At 40.6% G+C, this 21491-nt stretch overlaps 2 protein-coding genes across 10 annotated transcripts in view; one reads left to right on the top strand and one right to left on the bottom strand.

The window, feature by feature from the left end:
* The window catches only part of LOC309363121 (A-type potassium channel modulatory protein KCNIP1), a 552464-nt gene that overhangs the window by 415073 nt on the left and 115900 nt on the right, over positions 1–21491 (bottom strand). The window lies entirely within an intron of this gene.
* On the top strand, positions 926–20612 carry KCNMB1 (potassium calcium-activated channel subfamily M regulatory beta subunit 1). Of its 4 annotated transcripts, none has more exons than XM_081899229.1 (6): positions 953–1196; positions 2780–2877; positions 6980–7149; positions 9974–10169; positions 13904–13963; positions 20381–20612. In XM_081899229.1, the coding sequence occupies exons 3-6, from the start codon at positions 7013–7015 to the stop codon at positions 20531–20533; spliced, it is 546 nt and encodes a 181-aa protein (XP_081755355.1). In that variant the 5' UTR covers positions 953–1196; positions 2780–2877; positions 6980–7012; the 3' UTR covers positions 20534–20612. The 4 variants fall into 4 exon arrangements, with proteins under 4 accessions (XP_081755354.1, XP_081755355.1, XP_081755356.1 ...); XM_081899230.1 differs by lacking the exon at positions 20381–20612 and adding an exon at positions 15430–17533 and having other exon boundaries at positions 989–1196; XM_081899227.1 differs by lacking the exon at positions 20381–20612 and having other exon boundaries at positions 1007–1196; positions 13904–14384.

The following is a 21491-nucleotide window of genomic DNA, read 5'->3' as shown; positions in this document are numbered from 1 at the left end:
GATTCCCACTGATTTTTTTTAGTATCCAAAATCTTATTTCCACCACTAACTTAAACTCCAAGGTATAGCATTAACTATGACCAATCAAGTCCCTTTGCATCAACATTTGCACCCATTGACACACACAAACGGCTCTTTGAGACTCCCTTTAAATACCCAACCTTGAACTAGCAAAGCATAGGGACTTAGTAACCTAAATCCCCACAATAGTTTTAGCCCTGTTCCTTTCTTCCTTAGATAGAGAAGGAAATCTTTGGAAAGCTAACGTTTTAAAGGTATGAAGCCAATTACTTTTAAGGTGTGAGTGTCTCCCCATAGTTGAAGAGGTTTTTATGCACCTCTTGCCGGACAGCTGGATCTGTTTTCTCATTAGAAAGATTTTGCAATAACTAGACATTTCCCCTAACTGGAAAAGAGTATAGCAACAAGGATATAAGAGCTAATACTGAATTTGGGCAAACCTTTGACCCAGCCTTGAAGGAACATCTGAATCTAAATCTAAGTCCCTCTTTTTGCCATTTGCTTAATTTTTAGAGTCTCCCACTGTTCAGGGTGTGCTCTCAGGAGCAGAAAGTAATTCCGGAGACAGCAATGAAAGAAAAACTTTCTCTGGATCTAACAATTTCATATTCTGATCTTTATTCAATCTTTATTACTCGGATTTATAGCAATGCATAATTAAACCCAATTCTCATTACAATGATGCAAAATTATAACCTGGTTATGATTCTGCAGGAATATTTATTTTATACACACACCACATAAGATCTAACTTAAAATTCATGTTTGAAAATATATTTTCATTTAATGGAGGAAACCAATATACAATAATTTGACACAGGTACCCCCAAATAGGCATCTTTTAGAGATCTATTGTATTTAGTACAAATGAAAATAGGGCCTAGGTTGGAGTTGTTCATAACACTGTGGGTCAGCTTAGAGTCTGCAGCAATTAATCTTTAAAAGACTGCACACTTCCATACCTTACCATTTATGGTAACAGAAATCTCATAATAAGTGAGCTAAGCTAAAAGTCCAGTCCCAGCAATCAGGGCAAGGAAGTTTCGTGTAATGTCGTTTTTTCAGCTGTGGATTTGCTGCTGCTTGATTGCTAATATGGAACAGACTCGGGATATGTCAAAAACATTATGAACACAAGACCTTCTGGGCAAAGACTTTACCAATTCCCTGCAATTGTAAGTAATATTTCAGAGAAGTTTGTTTACCTGTTTGCAATCCTTTGCTGTAGTTTTGGTGTGTGAGTGTTTTAACAGAACAATTCTAAATTTCCTGAAGCATCCCCACCCCATCTAGATAGCAAACACATTTCAGAAATATTGCAGACAGCAAAGGACAAAAAAATAAATAAATCAATTTTTGAATAATGGACAAAAAAAGTCACAGGAGGAAATGTTTCACTGAATCCTTTGCTTATAAAAATTATATAGGGATCGGAAAAAAAATAAAGCGAATAATATATGCTAAGATCTTGTGAACTGCACAGTGTGAAGGCATCATTGTGAGGGTCAGTGCTCTAGCTTCATCTAAATGAATATCATTTGCTTCAGCAATGAATTTTTCTCAAGGAATTCAGTGAATTTGATATGCCCATTCCTAGTTTATTTTTTCTGTGGATTTGTAGTCATTAGTTTTTGGTTAAGAATACTAAATGGAAAAAGCCCTTTCATGGCTGGGAATGAACCAAGAGCCACTTTAGAAGTTTGTTTGCGTTGTTTTGCTTTTCATTAAAAGACACATTTTTATTACATGTATCTTAGAGCTTTTGTGATAGAATGGTTTAAGAGATTAAATAAAGAAACCCCAAAAGTCACATGTGAATAATCCTGATAGCATTTATTGCAGGAAATCATATCAAATTATAAAACAAAACAAAATAAAGCACTCAGTGGGAAAACTATGCAATACCAACCCAAAACAAGACAAACACAAAGAAAAGCCAAACCAAGAGGCAAAGAATAAAAGAAACGAAGTTTAAAAAAGCAGAAATGAAGTTTGCTGTCCTTCTTCAAAGTGTCTGAAAGTTACAAACACACCTTCATGGCTCCATGTTATTTTGTCTACAAAAGTAATTGTTGTGTCTGTTTACAGGGGCCCTGTGTTATTCTTCCCATCTCATGTCACTTAAGATTTATTTCTAGGACAGCATCACCAGACAGCACCTACAAGGTAACAATTCACATCACAAATTTATGGAGGAGAACTCAAGGGAGTGTGTACTGAGCTTTGATTCAAATAGGTTACAGAAATAAATTCTCCTTTATCCCTCATGTTATGACTGTAGGTCATGCATAACTTTGCTGACTTGAAGATTGACAAGGCTTGTGAAGTCCCCACATCCCCAACAATCTGCAGCCCTATGAGGCTGACTTGCAGAAATTCAAGTACCATATTTTTTGCCCTATAGGACACACCAGCCCATAGGGCGCACCTAGTTTTTTTTTGGGGGGGGGGGAAATAAAGGAGAAAAAATTATTTCCTCCCCCAGCCACGGATATCGGCCCGAAGCGTGGGGCGCTCTGATTCAGTGTGCCCCGCGCTCCGTGCAGCAGGCTGCTATCCGCAGCCTAGGGAGCCCTGCGGGAACTGCCACAGGCTCCCCAGGCTTGCTGATAGCTTCCTGAAGCGTGGAGAGCGAGAGGGGTCGGTGCGCACCTGAGTAGATTGAGGGGGCACCAGGGGGCACAGGAAGAAGAAATGAATACAAAATCTATTATTTTTCTCTTCTTATTTCATATCCTCTTTATTCCCCTCCTCACAGGCCCAACAGAGAACATCTGCCTTACAATGTCATTCTAAAGGACTTGCATCTACATGGTTATAGGAATGTCCATCACTGCTCAAAACCTTAATAATCAGGTATGGTGGCTCATGTTTTTTACAAGATGATGACTGGTTCTTGAAAATACCGAGGGACTGTGTCTGAATCGCAACGAATTCCTTCCCTTCAAACTTTCTCTTCTGCTAGGTCAACTTTGCAAAACTTAACACTTCACTGTTAATGAAGCTGCTAAATGCTGCGATTAAAAATATTTTGCTTCTAGATAAAACTAACCCAGTCCCTAGAAAGATGGAAAGTTTTGTTACCCTGAGAACAGTCAACATTATCTCAACATTTCTAGCTCTTTCTGCTAACCTAGAAGTAAAATGCACCAGAAAAAGAAAGTGTTAGTACTTATCTTTTCAAGTAACAAAACTCATGTGAGCTTTAGAGAGACACGATCTTGTTAAGGCATTGTATACTAATTTCTAAGTAATCTTGAAATGATGGAATAATACCACATGAGACAACAATATATCACTGAACCATTTCAAAGATCTATGATATTTAAACCAAAATGCATGGGATCTTCCTAGGACTGCTTTCATAATTCTCTCTCTCTCTCTCTCTCTCTCTCTCTCTCTCTCTCTCTCTCTCTCTCTCTCTCTCTCTCTCTCCCCACACACACACACACACCTAAAACTTGAGAACAATAAAAAAGCATATTGTGGCAGATACAGCATTGGTAGCAATAAAGAAATACCCAATTATAACAACTAAAAGCCTAGTAAAGCATTTTAAAGGCCTTGGCCTGGCACCAGCAGTGTTGCGTCATTTGCCCGCACATGCGTGCCGAACGGGGGTGGGGGTTGGAGGTGTGAACAGAATCCACTGAGCCTGCGCAGTCCTCACGGCTAATGCCGCCAGGTGGGCGCCCACAGGGTACAGGGAATTCACGGAGCCTGTGCACCAGCCCAGCCCTCACTACTCGAGCCATGCGGGACCATATTGTACCTCCTGCCTGCTCATGCAGGGAGGAGCCTGGCCTGCTCATGCAGCTCTTGGCAGGCAAATCTGTGAGTGGGTTGGGGATTTGGCAACGAGACCAGGCTGGGCTCTGGAGCCCAGAGATCCTTGGCAGCAGGCAGGGTGAAATGGGGATCCCTGTGTGGGGGCACCTGGTTCATGCCCCCTAAAAACAATGCACCCAGGGCCACAGTCCCACACACACCTATGCTACACCCCTGCCTGGCACCAAAAAGATATCAGTGTTCATATTAGGTGAGCCTCACAGGGAAAAGAAATCCATAAATAAGTCACCAGCACTGAGTAAGCCTTCTGATGACGACAATCTCTGTACATGAGCAGGTTTCCCTTGCAGAACTTTTGTTCCTAACTATGTACAGTGGTGGGACACAGGTGGCGCTGTGGGTTAAAGCCTCAGCGCCTAGGACTTGCCGATCGAAAGGTCAGCGGTTCGAATCCCTGCTGCGGGGTGCGCTCCCGCTGCTCGGTCCCAGCGCCTGCCAACCTAGCAGTTCGAAAGCACCTCCGGGTGCAAGTAGATAAATAGGGACCGCTTACCAGCGGGAAGGTAAACGGCGTTTCCGTGTGCAGCTCTGGCTCGCCAGAGCAGCGATGTCACGCTGGCCACGTGACCCGGAAGTGTCTCCGGACAGCGCTGGCCCCTGGCCTCTTGAGTGAGATGGGCGCACAACCCCAGAGTCTGTCAAGACTGGCCCGTATGGGCAGGGGTACCTTTACCTTTACCTTTATGTACAGTGGTACCTTGGGTTAAGAACTTAATTCGTTCTGGATGTCCGTTCTTAACCTGAAATTGTTCTTAACCTGAGGTACCACTTTAGCTAATGGGGCCTCCTGTTGCAGCTGTGCGATTTCTGTTCTCATCCTGAAGCAAAGTTCTTAACCCGAGGTACTATTTCTGGGTTAGCGGAGTCTGTAACCTGCAGCGTCTGTAACCTGAAGCGTCTGTAATCCGAGGTACCACTGTAAACTAGAGCTTTAAGAAGGTAGCACCACCAGCACTTTGAGATAAGTTCAGAAATAGTCTGGTCACCAATGTGGTGGTGGTGGTTGATAATGTATAATTAGGTAAAGGGGCCCCTGGCCATTAGGTCCAGTCGGGGCCGACTCTGGGGTTGTGGCGCTCATCTCACTTTATTGGCTGAGGGAGCCGGCATACAGCTTCCAGGTCATGTGGCCACCATGACTAAGCCGCTTCTGGCGAACCAGAGCAGCACACGGAAACGCCGTTTACCTTCCCGCCGGAGCGGTACCTATTTATCTACTTGCACTTTGATGTGCTTTCAAACTGCTAGGTTGGCAGGAGCAGGGACCGAGCAACGGGAGCTCACCCCGTTGTGGGGATTCGAACTGCTGACCTTCTGATCAGCAAGCTCTAGGCTCTGTGGTTTAACTCACAGTGCCACCTGCTTAATCCCTTAATCCAGGCATAGGCAAACTCCAGCCCTCCAGATGTTTGGGACTACAATTCCCATCATCCCTGACCACTGGTCCTGTTAGTTAGGGATGATGGGAACTGTAGTCCCAAACAGCTGGAGGGCCGGAGTTTGCCTATGCCTGCCTTAATCCCTGTCAAAAAAACCATTGAAGCTGCATTTTGAACTAGCTGAAGTTTTCAAAAGAATGTTCAAAGGCAGCCCAATTTGCAGAAAAGCACTAAAGGCTGCTCCATGCAGCAGCAGGCTGGAGTTGAAAGCTTTCCCCATTTCATCAAAGCAACTCATTTGACAGAGAGAGCAGCTGCACCAAGACACAAGTGGTTGTCCTCCCTCATAAAACAATAGGGGAGAGAGGTCACATCTCTCTCTCCTTATCCCTTTACTGCTTTAGAGGAAATACCATAACTTTCCTTTTATGCCACCACCTTCCTTTGCCAAAGTGGAGGAGGCAATGACAGAGACACCGGGAATCATTATGGCAGAAGTATTAATACAGAACTTACGTACTCCACATCCAAATCCAAAAGTAGAGAACTCAGTTACTGTGCCTGGAGCTGGCACAAGCAAGATATAACCCAAGAGAGGTGCCAGTATGTATTATTCCTATGGCTGTAATGGAAATTATACAACTGCTTCTGTTGGCTGGCTGTATTTTGTCTAACTCTGTTCACAGCAGGTTTAAATGACATGGTAGTTAATGCATTAGAGGCTGCTGGCAGATTCTCTGCACAAGTATACCCATCATAGCTATAAATAGCTTTAGTGCTTAGATGACACTGAGACACTGAAAAGGCTTAGTTCAAGTGAAAAAAATCAAGCCTTAGGTGAATCACAATGAACCATGTTACCCCAATCAACACCACATGCATCAAGTAAATGCCCATTAAGAATAGATATGCCTTTGTTCATAGGGACAGCCTAGAAAACAAATGTGTGAATGCAATTAACATACCTGGAGGGTTTTTTTTGGGGGGTGTCATGTTAGGAGAAGCTTGAGGAGCTGCAGGACAATGGGAGTGGAAAGCAAAGAAGTTGACTCTTTCACTCCATGCCAAAGTCCCAACAAAAATCACAGAAGCTGCAACTTGCCTTTCAAGGGAGAGTTGCTTAGATATATTTATTGGAACTGATGGGAACTTGAAATGCTTTAAAAACATGACAAGCAATTAATATCACATCCATTTTGGCCCACAGGTGCAGGTGAACACTGAAAATGAGTCATATTCACCTGCACTTTCTAATTCTAGCAGTGTTGAATCAAGCACGCTAAAGTAACAGTATACAAGCCCCATGAAGCAGCCAATGAATGAGATGTGAACCACTGACTACAACAAATAAAAAGACAACATGCATCTGTCCCTGATATGCCTGCTGCATACACAAACGAAGCATACCAGACCAGCTTTGTATGTGCAGTAAAACTCCAAAATTAACCAAACAGTATGTGACACAAACATAGATATATATTAGTCTGAGTATCTGAAATTTGGATTTTAATATTATCCCTGAATATGCAAAATTCATTCAGTGAATTGCTTTCCACATGCTACTGGGTTTATTTTGGAGTTTTGCTTCTCAGAAAATAAGTATGCGTAGATTTTTTTCAAAAAACCACAAATTATCCAAGCTTTGCAAGATGAGGATGAGTTCTTGAGTATGTTGAACCACCACAATGGTAAAACTGATTGCTTCTGTTATTTATTTTATTTTTACACAGAGATAAAGGCCACAGAATCCATCACCATAAATCATGTTGGGGAAAAAGCCGGTGACAGCACAGAAACGAGGGGAGACCAGAGCACTCTGCCTGGGCTTGGGAATGGTAGCATGCTCAGTGATAATGTATTTCTTTATCGGAATCACCATTGTACCCTTATACAATAAAAGGTAACTGGACTTCTTGAGCAGGCATGTATGTGGTTTCCTCCTTCAGCATTCGGGACTATCCCAACATGTGGAATGCATTCTGGGTCTCAGTGTCACAGCCTGGTCCAGTCCATTTGGAATATTAAATTTTGTGATCTAGGCCTGATTTAAACATTGACAGTAATAAAATTTGCAATCTTGAAGATTGAGCCAGTGCTTCTCTCCACGTGAAACAATGTATGTTGTGTGTGGAACATGCCACACAAAGACGAGCACTCTGCAATTTCCATTATTCTTTCCTCTGAAATTGAGGAAGAGAAACCACACAAACATGTTTCCAAATGTCCATATCACACACTTCTTATTGCGGAAGCGAACAATGTGTTCCCCACAACTGCATGGCTGGCTGAATTAAGTACATCAGGCTAACCATAGATAATTCTGGACATTAATGTGTTCTAAGAACTGAAATTCTATTTCACTTAGGAAGCACTTAAGGCAGGATGTTCATTAACTATCCATTCATAACAGACCTTCATTGCTAAATATGCCTAATCAAATTTCTGTCTACAGAGAAGTTAACTTGGAATTGCTTAAATGGCAATTTAAGGCGCTTTAGCTTCTGGAGCAAGGAAATATGCTTATCCTTGCTGTCATGGCTCAGATCAGAACCGTCATGGTGTTCCCCATTGTGACAGTGATAACGTTTCAAGCTGGCCACAGTTAACTAACAAATAGTGGGCACAGCCAGTGAGGTGAACTGTGCATATTTTGAGAAAGGAATTAGCTTATCTTAAATTTACCCTGGCACTGTCATTTCATATACCATGCACAACCACCCTCTTTTTCAAACAGTAAAGCTATTTGTGCAAATTCCACCAGAACTTAGAGTAGCATCTGTTTCGGGGAGGTAAGGGAATACTGCTATAATAAAAACTTTATTTAACAACAGCCAGATTTTAGGAGGGGAGGGCAGAGGAGACTAATACCAGAAACCAAACAATCAGGGATGTATATTAGATTTTTCCAACTCTGCCAGTAACATATGGTTATAAAAAGGCAAGTTTGGATGCAAGTGATGTTGTGGTATACACCACCGAGCCTCTTGGGCTTGCCGATCAGAAGGTTGGCAGTTCGAATCCACAGGATGGAGTGAGCTCCCGTTGTTCTGCCCTAGCTTCTGCCAACCTAGCAATCCAAAAGCACACCAGTGCAAGTAGATAAATAGGTACCGCTGCAACAGGAAGGTATATGGTGTTTCTGTGCGCTCTGGCAATCATCACGGTGTCCAGAAGCAGTTTAGTTATGCTGGCCACATGACCTGGAAAGCTGTCTGTGGACAAACTCAGGCTCCCTCAGCTTGCAAAGTGAGATGAGCGCTGCACCCCATAGTTGCCGTTCATTGGACTTAACTGTCTGGGGGTCCTTTACCTTTACCTTTGTTTTAGCAAAAGGCAGCAAAGAAATGTGCAGCAACCACATTTGTTAAGGGATATTTCCTCCCCATACTCTTTTCTCAATGCCTACCCACAAGCCCCAAGATAACCCCTTGCATTTGCACCTTGACAAACCTTTGTATGTGAGGCGTATGTATGTGAGGTGTAGCTAGTAGCATTTTCATTGTTCAGCTTCTCCCATATGCTAGAGACACACCTCTTTACCTTGGGCTCTTGACAGTTAAGGTGTTTCATTTTCTGGGACCCATCTTTTTGACTGAATTTATATTCTGTTCCACCTGGAACAGTTTTATGTATATTCTCATTGTAATGGTTTTATTTGTTTTCTAATCGTATATTCTATTGCTGCAACCTGCCCTGGAGCCATATAGTGAAGGCCAGACAAGAAACCTTATTTAAATAAATAAATAAATGTAAGATATAGACTACTCCCAGTTTGTTATCAGTTGACAACAGTCATATATAGAATTGAGGATGCAAAGGTTCATTAACAGGCACCTGAATATCATACACCACAATTTACACACTGCTGTAACACAGTTGTAAATTGAACCTCGTCTTAAAAGTAGTTGTATTGAATCAAGATAATTTCTATATTTCAAAATATAATTTATTAGATAAATCAGTGGTTCACAAAGAGTGTGGTGCGCTATGCTGGTGTGGCAGGAGAGGATGGCAAGTGAGGCGGGAAGATTCAAGGACAATATAAAAAAAATGAAATATTATAGTAGCAAAATAATATTTTTTTATATACAGCCATGCCCGGCTGCCAGACAATGCTAGACTGCCATGCCATGCCAGACTGCCCGGCAAAAGCAAGCTCACATGTCTCATTGAGTTTGTATACATACTTAAGATACATATTTAAAATAGCTGTTTATAATTATATTTTGGTAATGATCCATGTTCTCATGCAGCTGCATTGTTTTATATTTTCTGGATGATCATATTATAAAGTTGCTGTGTTCTATGTTATAAATCAAGCACTGCTAGAAGTTGTTTATTTTTCCCCCAATGTATTTTTTATCAATTAAAAATTCAGTGTGGCATGAGCAAATTTTTATTCTGAAACTGTGGCCCAGAGAAGAAAAGCTTGAGAATCACTGAGAAAAATGTCTAAATTACATACTTTGCCATAGAATTCATCAACATAATTCATTAAACTTCAGTTTCTTAACAATACCGCTTGCTGCATAATTTGAAAAAGTGACATTTTAAAATATTTGCCTGAAATATTCAGCCTGAAATGCCTGAAATGCTATGGAAATAAATGAAGTAGTTGAATATTTAAGTAGTACTGGGCTGAAGTACATGGCTATAACTCTGGAAAGCTGTGATATGTGGTACTGCATTTAAAAATAGGAGGGGGGTCTTATTTGTTTTTACAGTGTCTGGACCAATAAAGGTATATGCGAACTGAAAAATGCCAGCATCAAGGAACAGCAGCACTGTTCATTCAATGATGGCTCCAGTGATGAAAATAAATTTCAATATCCTTGTCTGGACATCATGGTCAATTTGACACCTGTCGGGCAGGTGGTAAAGCTTTATCACCAGGAGGAGACCGTGTTCAGAAACCCCAAGGTTTGAGTTATATTCATAAGAAATCTTGATACTAAATCTACATACCAATGTCAAAATCCAAATATTCTCCAATGCACATATAGATAACATAAGCATAATACCATTGCTCCTGGTCACACAGAAGTAAAAGATTTCACCAAGGAAATCTGACTCTGATACAGTTTCCTAACCCTGAGCCAGGTGACGCTAGATGTGAGATGTAAACAGATTCAAACAAAAAATTATCTATCCCTGCTTCCGCAGGCAAAAAGTAGCATTTTGGCCAAGAGCCTCTCTTCTACCACATTATACAATCCTTTAATTATGCAGAATTTATAAACTATGGTCAGGGATGGCAAAATCTGCCATATCCAAAGGCTACGCTGGACAATCCACATGCATTACTTGCTCACTCTGTGTGTGTGTGTGTGTGTGTGTGTAGCCTAAATGACAACTGTGCTGATTCTGAAGATATGTGGCCAGTACGTTTTTTCTTAAAAAAAATAAAAATGTTTAGAGGTACTCTCATTTTGACTCAAGAAAATCACCATTTTATAGTTCAAATCAGGAAAAATAAATACAGTAAATGGACAAAAGTACAAAGATTCACAAAATGTTTAGGGGTATGCATACCTCTGCGTCTCCCCCAGAAAAAAAGCACTGTATGTGGCCAATACATGGGCCCAGAGGCTTTTAAATATTACATTGGCTGTATGGATTGCCTGCATGCTTCTGGCCATAGCCACTATTATAGGGATGAGAGAGAAATTCTCTGCAGTTCACCTTTAAAGGTGAACCTACCTAATTTGCACTTTCAGAAATAAAAGATAATCCAAAAAACAGCCATCTTTAAAAATGTGTACTTTTCCAAAATTCGCAGTGCATTTCTCCAGCCAAGTAATGTACACAAAATACTAGGGTATAGTGACCATTAAATGCATATATTACTGAAAGCAACTTACAAAAATGCATTATTTTAGGGCAAATTGCATACATTTTTTTAAATTGTACTGTAAATTACTTTGAGATATCTCATAGCACACAATTCATAAAATAGCAGTGCAAACATGTATATCTTAACAAAAATCCTCATTAGAGGACTGCTAAATTGTCATGAGGACTTAAATTGCAAACTGATGCTGAAAAACAGAGATATGATCTTAAGATGAGAAACAGATAAATGGAAATTGATAGATTTGCCCATTCGGACCCCTGATTCAGATTTGTGTCCAGCTTTGGAAGTTTCATATTCCTGAATACTTTCACTTGGAATAGAAATCAAATATCAAAATCAATCTGCAGTTCTTGCAGAGGTAAAATAAATGAAGTAGTTGAATATAAACAACAACAACCACCATTTAAGAACATTTCGGCTTTTTGTAATTGTGCAGTGAATGTTTAAATAATTCATTCACACATGAATTATGGATAATTAAAAACACATATCTGACCCATATCAGAAAAAAACCTGATATAACTCCTAAATCATTGGACCTAAGAAGCAGAGTGTGGGGGGGTATTTTTTGCTCTTAAAAACAAAGCATTACTGACATTCTAAAACTCACAATTCCTGTTGGAATCAAATGGAGCCCATCTGAAAGGTTCTCACAGTGTCAGAATAGCAAAGCAAAACTGAAGAAAATTGCTCATTCCTACAATATATCCAAACAACTTCAGTTTGAGTCATATAAGAGAAGCCATAAAACCTTTTCCAAATAGGGAATTACTATTTTAAACAGAATTATTTTGTACATTCACTTGTTTGTTTTTAGCTGCATTTGTTATTAGTTTCAGTGTCTTACAGTAATTCATAGTCTAGCAGGAAATAATCCTATTTGCATTGCATATCTAAAATTCCCTAGACAAATTAACAATATGGGAAATTTCCCTAATGGAAAGCTCAATTTGTGCTTCAAGGCCATCAATAGTTGCTCACGTATTTTGTCTCAGGCACACAAGGACATTTAGAAAGAAATATGATTGCACAGAAATACTTGCTCATATTAGAATTACATATTTGAAGTAAGTGATTTATAGTTCTCTATTACATTGTTGCTGCTGTTGGTTCTACTTTTCAGTTTAACATACAGGAGAGAGCTTTTTTTAATATATACATAAAATAAAATGCTACAGTGAGCAGTTAATTGATCTTAAATTGTGCGGCTAAACTAGAAGTGCTATATATTTCTCCATTTCTAATATATAATCAAGAAAAATTAGATAAATTGTAAATTTCTTATTATAATAAAATTTCTGATTGTCTTACACAAGGAAACAGGTTTGCTCCAACTGTCAAAAGTTTCATAATTCTGGACATCCTTCCTCCCCTTCTATGTGACTGAGCTCTGTTAGTAGGGGTGGGTAACTTGGAAGGGCAGTGCCACAGAGCTACTGTCCCAACAGCAGGGCAATGGTGAGGTTAGGTCTATGGGAGAACTATGCAGGTAAGCAGCAGTGATGCCACTCTCAGTAGGGTGGCCTATGCCAACACCCACCCATACTGGTTACTCTTGTCTAATAGTCATTTATTTTGTATTTCCCCCCAAGTCCTCAAAACATTTCACAAGGATTTAATAATCCTTACAATAACACTGAAATATAGGCCATTGTTATAACTCCCAGCAGATCATTCTGTTCTCAGATACTCTGTATTAGACATCAATAAAGGGGTAAATTCTGTGTATTTAACTATGGTGAAATACTGAAAGTGCAACCCAGAGAGTCCTTGATACACTTTTGCACTACAAAATGTGGTGGTTATGATTCTCAGTGACACCTTCTTTCACACACCTATCCTAAAGGCATCACTGGCTGCCTTTGATGTCAAGCAGAGTTAAGTTTTTGTTGCTACCATATAAAGCACTGAACAGTTTAGGACCAGGTTGTCCAAGAGAGCAGCTCCTTCCATAGAATCCAGCCCATTGCCTGAGATCAGGGGACACCAACCCTACTGTAGTGTGCCTGGTAGTGATTTGTCTGGTGGTGACTTAGGGGAAGGTCTTCTCCACACTAGCACCTTCCTATAGTAGGTGCTGTGCTGGCTGGGTAAAACATAGTAAAGGTAAAGGTACCCCTGCCCGTACGGGCCAGTCTTGACAGACTCTAGGGTTGTGCGCTCATCTCACTCTATAGGCCGGGAGCCAGCGCTGTCCGCAGACACTTCCGGGTCACGTGGCCAGCGTGACAAGCTGCATCTGGCGAGCCAGCGCAGCACACGGAATGCCATTTACCTTCCCGCTGGTAAGCGGTCCCTATTTATCTATTTGCACCCGGGGTGCTTTCGAACTGCTAGGTTGGCAGGCGCTGGGACCGAACGACGAGAGCGCACCCCGCCGCGGGGAATCGAACTGCCGACCATGTGATCGGCAAATCCTAGGCACTGAGGTTTTACCCACAGCGCCACCCGCGTCCCTGGGGAAACATAAAGATACTTATTGGCAAATTCCATCCCCACAGCTATTCCTGCCCACCCAATTGCCATAGGAACCAATAATCCATTTGGGAGTGACTCCTGAAATTAGTCCTCAGATTGCTTGAGTTCTTCCACTTCGTTTCAAAAGAGCTTAGGTAAAATTCTGAGGGAAGCTTTTGGAAGTTCGCCTCTCTCTATACAAAAGTAACGATAATACATATATTAATGATCTAGTTCACAGCTGGCACTTATTGCCAGAAAGCAATATTGGTAAGCATACTGATTTCCTGTTACTGAGTAATTATGATTAACTGGTTTCCTGGGGTTTGTTTTGTTTCTGCAGTGCTCCTACATCCCCCCGACTCTGAAGAATTATACTGCAGTGCAAGAGAATGTAGAAAAAGTAAGACAAAATTTCACAGAAGCCAAGGTGTTTTATTGTTATTATGATCCATCAGGACAAGAAGCCACGGTCCTTTTAGAAAGACAATATCTTCCAGAGTTCCTTTTGTTCACTTTTGTCTGGCCAAGTCTAATGTTGATTGGTGGAGTCCTGATTATTGTCCTGGTGAAAATAAGTCAGTATTTTTCTATACTCTTAGCTCCACAGTACAGAACAGGTATATAGAATGTCCCAATGTTTGCCTGTATCATACTTTCACATCTATATCCAAGACAAGCTGTGAACAATTTCTGAAGTTTATTCACTGTGAAGTAACAAGGCAGGAAGCTTAAAGGAGACACGGATAAGATTCAGAGCTGGAGGCCATCCAAATGAGACACATTACTGTACTGCTTTTGATCAGATAAAACTTGCAGAGTCAGCTTTTGTTCATATTTCAAGTTCTGAATTGTTCCATGATCAGAAAGCTGGGCAAGGAAATTGGCTATATTCTCACATACACTACTGTTGAAACAGAACATTTTACAGATTGAAAACACCAGTTATTCTGGGCCAATTTAGCACAGACTTCCATGTAAGCATAGGCACGAGTCCTTCATTGTACACTATGAGGGCTAGATTTTAAAATTAATTAATATGACAAAAAGAAAGAAAGAAGCTATTTAACATAATGTGGAAAATGGAAGAACATTCATGTCCTGCCATCTGCTCCTCCTCCCCAAAGAAACCCAAATGAATGTTATATTGTCAGGATGCGACATTTGCAACCGAAATTATTCAACACCCATTGCAAATCAGGTTTATTATCAAAATTTACAGATTTTCACCCCCCAAAAAATTCAGCAATGAAGATTTTTGCAATGATCAAATCAAACAAGTCATTGAAATAGCGCAGCACAATGGATGCTTCGAGTGATTTCCCCAAATTCAGCTGAAATTGCAACTTCACCAGCTTTGAAAGCAAGCGCTACAAGCAACTCAATGTACTGGTAAATTACCACAATGCACTGTTGCAGCTGTTGTCATTACCTGTACATTAAGCTAATGTTTAAAGCTTCATTGCTCACTGAAGTGTTCATGTGCTACCTAAATCCATAACAAGCATATACATGGAGCCCTCTTAATAGCAGAGTCTGAGTACCAGGCCAAAGGCAACCTTGGCAAAGACATAATGGAGAGCAAGGCTATTAGTGGGGGACTCTTCCAGCATTACTGGGAAATCCTTATTTTTCCAGGGTTTCAGATCATACAGTCATGGTTGGTTGATAGGCATCCATCTGTCTCAGAAGACAGTGGAAGAGTACACCTTTGGAGGTGAAGTCAAACTTTTGGAGACTTACAGCACCTGCTATGACTGTACTGACTGAAATGGAAGATACCCATTTTGTGCAGTTGGGGAAGATGAAGGCCTCTGGTTTGCTGCTGCAGATGCACCATGGTGTTTCTTCTTTCTGTGTTCCTCCCAGCAGTCATTCCTCCTCTTGTCACTGCTGTGGATACATGACCTGACTGACTGTCTCCTGGCACTGCAGCCGTATGCAAGGGATTCCCACACAGGAGGGTTAATGTTGCCAGCCTTCCTGTCACATTTGCAGACAACTTTGTAACACAGAGCTGGTCTACCAAAGGTCCAGGTGCCTGAAACCAGCTCCCCATAATGCATGCCCTTGAAGATCTTCCATTCTGTGGACATTACCAAGCTAGCACAGATTTTGCGGATACAGGAGTGCAAACATGCTGGGAATGTTGGCTTGGGAGAGCACATCTTTGTTTGAGATTCTTTCCTGCCATGTAAAGCCCCAAATCTTCCTCACACAGTGATTATGGGAGACATTGAGGTGTTACTCCTGGTGGGTGTAAGTTATCTACGTCTCAGTTCCATAAAGCATTGTGCTCAACACACAGGTCTTGTAGCCCTTTATCTTGGTATTGGTTGTTAGCATTGCATTCTTCCGTAAGCTTTTGGAGAGGCTGATTCATATACACAAACATTCAACACAGCCAGAGAGCCATTTAATTCAATGTACATAGACTGGGGACAGGACCTGCAACCATACTGTGCAGGAGTGGAGTGAAGAATTTTTTTAAATGGCGAAATAATGTGAAAATGTGGAGAGCTGGACTTAATATAGGAAGAATGAAAAATCAAGAGAAACAAAAATTGACATATTTACCCATCCTTCACCATACCTCAGTGATAGAGCACATGAGGTGGTTGGTGGTTAGAGTAATTCAGATCTCATTTTTAATTCTATAAGAAGGGGTTTTTTTTAAAGCAGCAAATACAGCACAACACAAAATCCACACACGGATTCCCCCTATTACAAAAGACTTTCAGGTTTTCTAGCTTCAACCTATTATGATTAAGTGAATAAAATTAAAGAACAAAATTACAATCCACAAGGTGTCAAATACTTCTAGATTCACAGTTGCTGAATTAACTGGCTGTTTTTTAAGCAGTTGTGGGGGCTCTTAATAACCCTGGGCTCAACTATAGCTCAGGTATTTGATCTTCTTTTTGCTTGGCCCCACGCAGTGCCAAGAAAATTGCCTGTCATAGTACCGGCCTCTGCAGATGGAATTCTCTCTGTGTTTATTACTGCCTATTGAGCAATGCAAATCAAAACAGCACACCATTCATGTTTAGTTGCACAGGTTAGTACTCATAATGCTTATGCAATTAGCATTTGGAAAGAAAGCTATAGCCTCAAAGGAGTTGCTGCTTTCCCCAAATATGATCAGAGCAACACCACCACCTCCCTGTTCCTCTAAGCAACTTACACTTCTGTAGTTTTATTTTGGTGTTTCACAGTTGAGTGCAAAAGGTGTCAAGAAATTGAAGAACATTATTTCACAGCTCCCATGTGTTTGGGGAAAAATCTGTACATTTAATGGTTAAAGCCAAATAAGGGGTCTGCTTCAAAAAGTGACAAATTTCACACCATTTCTCATGTAGAGAAAATACATGCATAGATTTATTGTATGCGACCACCATATATTATTTTAGTAATGTATGCAATCAACCAAATAAAACCATGTGATCATTACATACAGCAATACACACAGGTTCCACACTAATTCCTACATTTGTATGTATTTATTTTTGTTTAATGTCACAACTCATCTAAATAGATCTGGATGGAAATTCAGTCAGGTATTAAGACAGAAGTCTAAAATTGCTCTTCACTCCACTCTCCTCTGGGCAGTCAATGTAACCAAGGGATGAAGTGCCAAGGTGGCATATGATTTTTTTTAAATTATGAATGAAATTGATACCTTAAAAACAGATGAACCATGAAAACAGATTAATATCAATAGATTCATTGCAAATCACTAAACATATCTGCCTAATATAGAACTAGCATACCTCCCACCATTTATTAGATGGAAATTGGGACATGCTCACAGTGTCATACCAAGGTTCACAGCCCAAGCTGCCATTCTACAATTACATATTGGTTAAGACTAAGCTCTGTCTGCTGTATCCATCAACCCCGCAAGAACTTGCTCTGTACTCCTTTTAAAACCAGTGTGTTTTTCTCTTTTTATTAAAGATAACCATTTTAAAAATATAGCTGTCCTATAATCTGCTTTAAACAGTTGGAAATGAGCTTCATCAGCATGCGAAGTGGCAAGAAGTGAACCAGGTATATGGGCAGGCTGTTTGGACCAGTGAAACCGACCATCTGTCTCCTTATTCCTTGCCCATCCTGGCTCCTAAAACCGAGCTGGGAAGGGTTGGGCGATGAGCTCCGCAGGGTGGTGAATGACTCCCTCTGTGAGGGAGTCTTCTTAGACTGGCTTAAAGAAGTGGTTATTAAACTGCTTCTTAAAAAAATGTATTTGGACCTGGCCAAAGCGTATTCACTCCCATCATTCAGTCCAGACACTGAGGTCCTCCTCAGAGGGACTTCTGCTGGTTCTCTCATTGAAAGAAGCAAGGTTACAGGGATTCAGGTAGAGGGCCTTCTTGGTAGTGGCACCCTCCCTGTGGAACACCTTCTCCTCAGATGTCAAAGAAATAAACAACTATCTGACTTTTAGAAGACATCTGAAGGCAGCCCTGTTTTGGGAAGTTTTTAATGTTTGATGCTTTAGTATGTTCTGATATATGCTGTGAGCCCCCCAGAGTGGCTGGTGAAACCCAGCCAGATGGGTAGGGTATAAATAATAAAATTATTAATTGTTGTTGTGTTAATCTCCCTACAACAACACTGAATAAAAGATGCATCCTCATTACTGGAGACAAGCAACTCATATTAATACAAAATGTTAATCATTACAAACTCCACAAAGGCACACCTTTACTAGGGCAACCAAAATGTCACAAAACAGTAAACAAGCTTGGCATGAAAGCCATAAAGAAAGGGAGTGGGAATGATTGATGGGACCTGAGACCATGTACCAAGTTTTTTCTGCCCCTCCCTTCATCCTTGCCAGAGGCTGGAGTGAAGAAGATGGCACTGGCAAGAGGTAGGCAAGGTAATAGACTCAGATCTCCTAGATCCTATGCAGGTTTCAGGTGACACTTGGAGATTCAGCGTTGAAGAAATACAGGGATTTTACAAGGAACAAGACAGAGGGCTTTCTCAATAGTGGCGCCCTTCCTGTGGAGATGCAGGTAAGCATGTACTGTATGTTGCTCTAGCCTCCTCATAAAGAAAAGGCAGCATATAAAATGCAGCTAATATAATAAAACTAGCTTCAAAATGCACCCTTCACCATGATGATCTTAGGCAAGTCACTCACTTTCAGCCCAATAATCATGTATAAAATAGCCATAAGAAGCAAGGTCTTTAGTACCACAGACAGTATCTAAAGTTTAACATCCATCAGGTAGGCCTAGAGCTTGGAAATGTTTACCCATAGTCTGAAAAGAGAAGAAACCATAAACAAATGAAAAAAATATCCTTACTCCTATTGCTACGAAGCAGATTATTTTCAAATTAATTAAATTGCAAACAAAATGCATGTCTTTGGCTGTATTCAAAGTACAAAAAGTAATAAAGTAATAGAGGCCCCAAACCAAAAATGTTCAAAGGCATGAAAGAAATAGTCAATTAAAAATATTAGATAGAACCTCCAGGAAGCAGATGAGAAGAAAATGACTTTCTATAATGCCGCTTTCCTCTCCTTCCCACTCCCTCAATCCTACAAAAGGTGGGAGGACTATTTACACACACACACACACACACACACACACACACACACACTTCTGAGTTGTGTTGTTCAGTGTGCAAGGTGTCATTTATTTACTGCTTTCTATGCTACCCTCTCTTCAAGGAGCTCAGAATAATGTACATGGTTCATCTCTCTTCCTTGGCTGCCTGTTTTATTTTTACACCCATTTAATTATTTTATTCTTTCAATTAGGGTGGGGATAGGGAATCTGTGGACTTCAGCTGCCATCAGCTCCAGCCAATATTGACAGTCATCAATATGATGGGAACTGGAGTCTGACAACATCTGGAGGTCAATGAATTCTCCTTCTTGAAACAGAATTAGGCTGAAATGTAGTTCTTTGTCATTTGAGGCCAGCCTTAACACTTACTGTATCCCAGTGCAAAGTCGTCCAGTTGCTGGACCTCTATTTCTGATTTGCAACAAAACCTGTGGAGATAAACTACCTACTCCAAATTAAGTGGGAATTGAGAAGATGCACATGTTTAGCTTGGCTTTCAATTCTGCTGCTTGCCCCAAAGTGCCCCCATCCTACCAGTTCAGCATGACACAACTGCGTAAGTCAGAATGTTTTACTGCCAAACACTGTCAGATCCTCTTGAGGCCCCTGAAGATCCCATGATAAATTGACAGCTGGCAAGAAGCAGGACAGTGCTGCTGTCTCAGGTGTTCTTTTGTGGCTCTTCACAGCCACATTGCATGAAAGTATGCAATTGGAAATGCCTCTTCCATCTTTTTTACTGCTTGTCTTAAATCAATGGATAAAAGCTGAAGGGAATTTCAGAGGGAAATGAAGGTCTTCATTAAGTAATTAAGGCCATAAACGAAATGATTCAAGTGGATGCATGCCCACTTTGAATTTATGTGCTACTGATTATCACTTTAAATGCATTACTTCTAAATCCTCAGAAGCAACAGACTATGGAAGGCGGCCATATTTTGCAGTCATTGTTCAAAGCAACTCCAGTAAGTTAAACAGAAGAGCTGTTTGCAACACAGACTATTTAGTTAATAAAAGTGCTTCTAAGGATATTCCAGAGGTGACTACAGACCTTTAAGGCCAGTCAAACATACAGCTATTTCTACATAATTTGTCAAGAGAAGCTAACCCAATGAAGTTATAGAAGCTTTAAACAAGGCCTCTACATGTTTCCTGTGTAACTTTACCTTTGATATGTTAGTACTGTGCCATCAGTCAAACCTAGAACAAAGTTAGTGTGACTATGTCTCCTACAGGAGAGAGGACAGTCCTTGAGGAACAACCCACCCATGAGGCAAGGTGAAGTGACTGCCTTGGGTGGCAGAATTCACAAAGGCAGCAGATCCAGCCTGAAAGGAATGCATCTCCCAACGCTGCTGCCACTGCCACAGTTGCAGCCTGTTCTTTGAAAGCCGGATTTGCCTCCTCCTTGGCAGCCCCTCCCCCAATGCCACCTCTGCAGTGGCCTCTTGGTGAATAGGAGGTGCTGCTGGTCTCCTCCCAGCTTTGATCCCAATGTAGATCTTTATTCTCCCCACCTTGTTCCTAGTGGGGGGGCACCATTTTGTGGTTCACCTCAGGTGTCAAATGGTCTTGTGCAAATCCTCAGGTGAAGGGCTGTTTAGCCCAAATCTAGTTTAAAGAACTATAAGAAGAAAGAGGCGGAGGCTTCAAATTTGTTGTTGTTGTTGTTGTTGTTGTTGTTGTTGTTGTTGTTGTTGTTATTATTTTCAATAATTCATATACTACTTGATTACAGTCATGATTAAGTGGTGCAAAGGAGACTCAATATAATGAGAATGGCTCATTATTTATTTAGAATGGCTGCTGAAAAGAAAAAATAAATAAATTCCTTATAGTTTAGGGTACAAAGATATTGCTGAAGTCAGCTGTCTTCAAAAGACTTCAGCAATATCTTTGTACCCTAAACTATAAGGAATTTATTTATTTTTTCTTTTCAGCAGCCATTTTAAATTAGCCAGTGTTGTCTGTATTACTGCACATTCCAAAATATATTAGCAAGTTTCCATGCCTAGTACCTATTTTATCATATCATTTCTAAAATACAGATTTCTACTCACATTTGGAACTTGCCATTTCAGTCTCAAAAGCACAATGCAGCAAAAAGGAGAAAAGATTGAATCTGCTGCTCCTTAATGAATAGAACTGAAAGGCTTTGAAATATGCTTTCCAGACACATATGGGAGAGATGCCTTCCTTTACATTCTAGTAGGCAATTAGTTTTAGATTAGCTGAAATGGGCTACCTTCCCCTCTCAATGAGCTTTTGAAATGCTAAACATCATCTTACTAACATCCCAATTTGCAGCTATAATCTCTGAACAGGAACATTTAAGAAACTTACTGG

The sequence above is a fragment of the Podarcis melisellensis genome (assembly GCF_964234715.1).
Source record: "Podarcis melisellensis genome assembly, chromosome: 2".
Lineage (NCBI taxonomy): Eukaryota > Metazoa > Chordata > Lepidosauria > Squamata > Lacertidae > Podarcis > Podarcis melisellensis.
Note: the sequence above shows the minus strand (reverse complement) of the source record. Positions and strands in the feature narration are given on the sequence as shown.